Below are 7,784 nucleotides of genomic sequence, written 5' to 3'. Positions count from 1 at the left end.
CTCTCCGTCGGTGATGATGTGTTTGTCACAAATACTACTGTGTAAAAGTGTCATGTTTATTCAAACAACCATTTCTTGGTCATATACAGATTTTATTCTGTCAGACAGATGGCGGCACAGACACTGGAGCTCGTCTTTTTTAGAGTCAAGAACAGAAAGAACCGGTGCCGTGGAGCCTGACACACAGTTGCTTCTATCTTGTTCTGTGTACTGTGAGCCAGTCAATAAAAAGAATACTGTTGGTTTTGGTTGACTGATGCACACTCCCTTGTTGAGTGTTGTGTATGGATTAAACCCTTTCCTACTGTGGTAAAATTTACAGCACAAAGTGAGTTACAAGTTTACTACATTATAAGCTCTAGGCCAGTCCACTGTTATCAGGTTAAATTAATTACATTTTTTTATTTAAAAAAATACTGATTCACTGATAAGAGCTCATTTGCTCTTTTCCCTTTTTATTGACCAACTATGCTAATGCCTGACCTGTTGCCCTAACAGTTGCATATATTGTTGTATATTACAGATTGTTTTTACAACATACATTATGTAGTGAAAAATAAACAAAGTCAACCAACAGTACCTGAGGGCGGTCACCACTCTCTCCACGGCAGCATGGAGCACAGTTTTGACAGAAAGGTCTAAGGGTCCAACAGCAACATGCAGGAGCTTGCCAATGCTCTCCAGAGGCTGCCCATCTGTTGCCATGGTGACTGCCAGCTCGTGTACTTTTGACCTCTCTGACCGGGACAGATCGTAGAGATGACAGTAACCCTGGAGCTGTTCCTGGAATTGAAAAAAACAAAACAAAACACACAGCATTAATTAGTGGCCAAAACTCAGGGATTGTCAACAAAGTGACACGATCACACATCAGTAAAATCTGAAGTTTGTTCAATTTAACTTCATTTTCTGTAAAAGTGCTTTCTGTTTTACTACCAGGAGAGCCAGAGGAATCAGCTAACAATGAAGGGTGTAAAGGCAGAGTGTGACCTTTTTTTGAGTTGTTGTTGAGTTTGAAATACAGTATTACCTTTAGCCCCATGCTTGTTACTTATAATAGGAAAAATAGGGAGTGTAACAACACTAAACCAAAGCATCAGACATCTGCAGTCTGGAATTTGCTGTCCTCACGGCAGGTCAAGGCGTCTGTGGTAGATTCTTCTATGATCCCCTATTATTTCCAGCAGCTGGTCATGTACACTTGATAAATGACTGCAGTGAAGCCTGAAAGAAACTCACACAGCCCCCCCCCCCCCCCCCCCCCCCCCCCCCCTTCCTCTTTAACTTTGTGCCCTTTCCTGGCTCTTATATCCAATTTTTATCCATCTTCAATGATACAATTGCTTCCTGTAGCAGAGGACGGTGAGTTACACGTCAGCAGCAAATAAACATTTGTTTGTTTGGGGACTTGTTGGAAGTCTTAGACTTTAAAACAAGATGTAAATGATATGAAACGAGCTGACTGTTAAAACCAACCCTTCTCACTCCTCATCTTTGCATTCATATTGCGTGTACACTGAGGTGCGGCAGGAGAGAGGAGGAGAGAAATAAAAAAGACAGAGACAGAGACACAGGCACACGGGGAGGTGACAGAAGGGTGAGTCACTGTGACTTTGCTTAATGAGATACAACTTGGGCTACATACCGTATATAGGGACGCACCACAGGACTCATTTCAAACTGCAGCCCATAAATTTACATTAATAAACCAATGACTGGTCCCAGTGCAGCTGGGAAGAGCTTAGATGAGCAGAACCAGCTCAGAAATACACAACACACACAAACACACACACACACACAGATACTCAATTTATACAGAGCCCCAGAACAAGTGCAGACACAAGCTGTATGTCAAAGTGAAGGTGAACAGTCAAGTGAAGGTTGTGAGTGATCAAGTGAAGGGAGTGAGGAGAGAGAGAGTGTGTGTGTGTGTGTGTCATCACTGAGGCTGCTAAAGATTTTCTTAATAGAAATGTCTTTGGAAATAATGTTTATATATATATTTTTTTTTTTTTTTTGTAGAAAAAATTGCAGTAACTTCTGTTAGCAATCTACCAATGTGATGGTAGAATAGGTCTGTTCTTAACCCAACCGTGCAGGCTGGGTTTAGGTTATGTTAGTCTACATGCCAATGTGTTCCTGAGCCATGCAAATCACATGTGATGATGTATACAGCATGCGTGAATGAGGAATGGATTGCATTCTTGTCTTAAAGCATTATATTCATAACATTATTTATATTACAGTATATATATTTATATATATATATATTTATATTTTTTAAAATAACTAACAAATGTTATTATGCAATTAATTAAAAAAAATCGATCTGTAATTGAAACTATATCATTGTTCCAAACAATGAAGCATTTACTGACTGTGTTAATGGCTGTATTAGCTTCATGTTCAGATGACTGCATTTATTAGAGTTACACAACTGACCACATTAACCAAGTGTCCATATCAGTGCGTGCAGAGAATAAATCCCACCTCTCGGCTGTCTTTTAATGACAGAATGAAGGCGTCGCTCAGAGTGTCCAGATGGGCCTGTGACTGCTGCAGGTGTCCGAGGGCAGCGTCGAACGTCACCCTCGCTTGGTCCATCTCTCCCTGCTCCCAACCGCCGTCTCCTCCTCTCTTCTGGCTCTTCTCGGCCAGTTGGCGCAAGACCTTGGAGGCTCGCTTTATCACCTCTAACCTCACCTGGATGCTGAGCTGGAGAAAGAATAGGATATGAGGGTGTAATGGATGAGGAGGTAAGAAGAGGAGGCGCACGGGTCAGTAAATCATTTTAACAATGGACATGTCAAAGGGACAAAAAACACAAACCACCGCAACAGAACACAAACAGATCAGGACTGTGGGCATGTTTTCGTTGTTTTCGTCGTATTAGAATACAGAAGGTTAACCGTTCCTTGACGAGACACACATCTTCAGGAGTGTGAGGTTTCACTACGTTGGCTGGTAGAATCAGATCATTAAAGACGTGTATTTTGTCTGTTTATAGTGGCGCCAAATAGTCTGTTATAATATGTATAGTGCGTGATAACATTTAACCACAGTCACAGTCAAGGTTTCGCAAAAAAAGCAGACTGAAAGTGAAGGAATCCAGGGTGTCTCTACTAAAAAGGCACTCTGCTGTAAGATCAATATTTTAGAGAGGGAAAAATGCCAACACGTTATATTTCACTCCATATATACAGTAAGGGAGAGATAAGGTTGGGTGAGATAAGCCCCTGCTCCTCATCTCACATCTGGACCTTGTGGGAAATGGATTAAACCATCACAAGGGGGGCATTTAGAATGCAATAGGTCAAATGCATTGAGAACAATTGGACAGGTCACAGTTTTTCATTTGAAAGTTCAAAAAGGTTATAAAAAGGGTAAAGACTTAGGGTAAGGAGGGGGGAGAAGGGGACAGGCAGCAGGGTCCCTCAGAGGTAATCGGCACGTTAAAAAGCACAGCGGGAAAACAATGCCTGCTGAGAGCTGGGGTTTAATTGGCTCTGAAACGGGGAGATCAATTAACTCGCTGGAAACTGCGGGAGGGAGAGGATGAGGCATAGGACGATGGTGGAGGGGAGGCGGTGTCAGGAGAGGAGGGGTGGCGGGGTGCCAATATAAAAAAGAAAACAATTGGTAACTGCTGGTGAGAAGTGATGAGGCTTAACTTTTCAGGGGCAATTTTAAAATTTCATTCATGCATCAGGGCCAGCATGTGCTCTGAGGTTGGGTACAGTGGATGAGAGCAGAATATAAATATCACATTAGGGAAAAGGACTTTTTGTGGAATCACAAATTTAGCTGAAGGGTTAGAATATGGGCCGGCGAATACGTTAAGAGATTGAATATCGGCCGACAGTTGGAAATAACAATAGGGCTAGGGACTGAGACTAATCATTATTAATCGTGATTAATCAAGATAAAATACTAACTATCAACATTTGTAAAATATGACAAAAAGCTTTTTCTCTGTATAATGCTGAAAAAGAATGACAAATAAGGGCAGATGGATGGACTCGTTTTTGTGACTGGGAATATAAAAAGAAAAATGTCAAGGTCATTATGCAAAAATAAAACTCACAGTTTTGCTTCATGTTGGTGTATTTTAGTCAGCAGTCATTCTGCATATGCAATGACGTTAAGATTCTGATTTATTCACAAATTAACGACCATGATTGATGCACTAATTATTGCTGTTACAAGACTTACACTTTGAGCAGCATCAGGTGAAAATGTGATGTCATCTAAGAAGTGAATGATGTCGGCAGGAACGACACGTTCCAGGTATTTGGCGCAAGTGTCATAAGCATGCAGGTAGTCTTGGTCAGTCTGCGGGGGTCTCTTCAGCAGCTGGGGGTCCCCTTTCCAAAACAGCTTCTTGAGCCAAACTGTGTGGACCGCACTGGCAGAGACAGTTGCCCCCCCACCACCAGGCACGGGCAAACGATTGGCGAGTTTGGAGATGGAGAGAACGTTCTGACTGGTCAGGACCGGCTCTAAACTGAGCAGAGGATCCAAAGACTCATCAGTCAGCTTCCTGTAGTTCAGGCCTGCACGAGAGACAGACAATTATGATGAGTTAAAGCGTTATGATGTAACAGAGATTCAATAATCAAGACTAATTCATAAATGGATTTTCCATTTCCACAGACCTTATGCTAATAGTGAACCATCTCTTTATGCAAAAACATTAAAAAAAACGAAGGACAAGGCTCTCAGAATTTCCTATACGTTTGACCTTGTGCTGTTTTTTGCCCTAGTTACACTAATGTACCACAGTGTAGTAAAAGCTACAGTACATTCATTTCCTAAAGCTCAGCAAAAGCAAAGTCAATTGTATAAAAGGGCAGATTGTACATTTAGCTTTACAGTGTTAATAAAGTTAGCGTTGTGACAATTCTTGTAAAATTACATAATTGATATTTTTACAAAAGGTTTAATAAATGAACATTAAGTCCGGTCTGGGGTAACTACAGAAATGCCCGATTGTTCTTCTTTTACAGGAGTAGAAAACTATGTAGTAACAAACAAACATAATTAAAATCATTGATTCTTGCCAAGCTATTTTTAAGCAATTAATAACGAATAATTAATAACAGGTTAGCTGTAAATTAATCATCTTTAATTATGATTAATCACATTAATATTCTTGTAAACAGCAACAAGAACAACAACGACAATAATAATAATAAGAATACTTATTATTATTATTATTATTAGTCTGACATTTACTTTAATTCTTCTTTTCAGTGGGGAATAGTTTGTCTCCAAAACTAAATAAAGAATTCCGTCCTCTGGGTGAATGTTTTAAAGGGACAGTTGGAATAATGTAAATCAATAATATCCACAACAGTATGTGTATAACAACTCCTGCAGGGAGAATGGAGGCAGCTGCTTGTGTTTATGAAGGAAATAACCTTCTGTAGATTCTACCTTTTTGAACAAATGACCTTAGCGACCCAGCTGAGAAAGTGTTTGCTTCTCAGTGGTTAGAAAGGGTTAGAAACTGTCAGTGGATGTGTTTGTGTTTAGAAGAGGAAAAAAGGCTGAAAAGAGAAAGCGCTGTAGGGTTCTTTGGTGTCCAGTGAAATGTGACAGATACATTAACGTGACAACACCACAGCCTGTCGGGCCTTTAATTATTGAACACTAGCGAGTCTGCAGGGACAGCTTCTTAAAAGGCGCTCATAATCCCTGATTCATTCACACACACACACGCACACACAAAGAATCAGGCCCAGACCAGCAATAAAACTGCAATATCCCAGCAACACATGTACTCCTTCTGTGGCTCCCTCTCTCTCCTGCCCCTCCTTCACTGCCTCTCCTCTGCAGCCCGGCAGCATTTCATCCTCCTCCTCCTCAGGAGAGTCCGCTCAGACAGTCACCTGGTATTTTGTCTGAATTTGTGATGAATACTGGTCACACACCATCTGTCTCCAAATTGTCTCATTGCCGCTCTGAGCGGGTCTGTGTGGGTGAGGTACGTGTGTGTCTATTCGGGACAAAAAAAAAATTCAGAGTTTGGAAGTTTGATGACGTCAGTAAAAAAGTTTCTGAGAGACACCGCGGGAAAACAGACTGAAGTTACATCTGCTTCTGTTGGTGTGTGTGTGTCAAGCTAAGATGGTATTCATTCGGTCAAAGTGTACACAAAGTCTTTGTACTGTAGGTCTTACAGCTCAGGGAGTTTATGTTTTATACTACAGTCTGTGTAAACAAGGTCAATGTAAAATTATAAATATATTGACAGCATTTAAAAGATGTGGCCTAAATATTCAGCCCAGTAAAATGTTCCAACCAGCTGGATATTTCAGGCAGTATCCCTGTTTTTCAAAATTGCATTAGAACTACAACATTACTGTTTAGAGGATTAGAAAAATGACTTGTCATTAGACCAAATGTTGGCTCTATTCTGGGAGGTTATCATCATGAAAATAGCTTTGGTTAATGGGCCGGACTGTGGCCACACTGGAGAGTCTCTTTTATTATGTTATAGGATGGTGGAAGTGTTGCTTTAAAATGGGGCCAATTAGGGTCAGGAACAACGAGAGTTTGAGAAGTGATTACTTTAACAGTAAGTGTTCTGAAACATTAATCCCCTACATTAACCTCAGTGAGACCACACGAGACGGGACAGCGGTCTGCAGCGCCGCTGGGTACTGTACGACAGGATCAGTGGACGATGTTCGTTTAGATCAAAGCAACTGACGTCGCTATTTACTTTAAAGATATACGATCTCTACTGCTTTATTTCCAGCTGAGAACTGTGCTTTACACAGCTGGAATTCCTAATCACCCTGGCAGAGTGATTAAATGATGCAGTTTTGGAGCTGGATAACAGTAGAGGGCATTAGCACCCATAGAAGAGCCGGTTCCAGGGCAAAATTTGACTCTGCTGTTGTTTTTCAGGGAGGTTTACACCTCTGTAATTTACAGCGGGCAAACATGCCAGCTACTGTTCAGCACAAATCTTTTTGTGTCACTGTCTGGAATGGAGACGCATAAATCTGCCAGCAATGTCACTGCTAACCGTACGTCTTTCAAGCAGGAGTAAAAGGCCTAAATGAATATGGATGGCATTGAGTGAACAGGATGCTGGTGTACAAGAGCTTTGTTGATGTAAAACTCACTTTATAAAATTATATGAAAAATGCAAAGTCATGATGGACGACCCCAAAAGTGTGTGTGTGTGTGTGTGTGTGTTTACAGCCGAACGTCTTTGGTAAAAGCTGTGGTCTTATCTGGAGCAGCAGGAGGAAGTGAGGCGTGAAAACACTGCTGACATCCTGCTGACCTTTAGTGGACTTTGACGACAGTTGACACCACCTCCACCTGTACACAAAGTCGATGCCCTCTACGCCTGAGCGCTGAACCCTGGACACCGTACCCTGGACATGCTGTCTAGGTCCAGAGTGTGGCCAAATCAGTTGGCAGCTAAGCAGCAATTAGCATGAAGTTGTCATTGTTTCAGGACAAGATCTCGGTGTGACCGTGAAGTAACTGTGGCCAGATTTATACTGACTTAACAAGACGGGACTTTAACATGCCTGTTGTTGCTTACTGATCTATGAGTCAAGGGGTCTCAAAGTCAAACGAGCTCAGGGCTAATGTCACATCATTAATCCTTGTTTAATACAAAAAAAACCCAAAAAACGAATGATAAAGAATGAAGAAAACATGGGGCAGAAGTCAAAGAATAAAAAATGTTGCTCACCGCTAGCGACAGCTCGCAGCTTCTTCAGCAGTTTGACGTGGGAGTCCGGCTTGATGATGGTGGT

At 41.4% G+C, this 7,784-nt stretch overlaps 1 protein-coding gene across 1 annotated transcript in view; it reads right to left on the bottom strand.

Moving 5' to 3' along the window:
- The window catches only part of nbas (NBAS subunit of NRZ tethering complex), a 107,057-nt gene that overhangs the window by 29,214 nt on the left and 70,059 nt on the right, over positions 1 to 7,784 (bottom strand). The window contains 4 exon segments of the mRNA XM_008313261.3: positions 581 to 783; positions 2,491 to 2,715; positions 4,213 to 4,553; positions 7,721 to 7,784. The exon segment at positions 7,721 to 7,784 is cut by the window's right edge and continues 31 nt beyond it. Coding sequence (XP_008311483.1) covers positions 581 to 783; positions 2,491 to 2,715; positions 4,213 to 4,553; positions 7,721 to 7,784 — 833 coding nt within the window.

This window comes from Cynoglossus semilaevis, chromosome 7, assembly GCF_000523025.1.
Source record: "Cynoglossus semilaevis isolate Cse_v1.0 chromosome 7, Cse_v1.0, whole genome shotgun sequence".
NCBI classification, from domain to species: domain Eukaryota; kingdom Metazoa; phylum Chordata; class Actinopteri; order Pleuronectiformes; family Cynoglossidae; genus Cynoglossus; species Cynoglossus semilaevis.
This window is presented reverse-complemented; position numbering and strand designations above follow the sequence as displayed.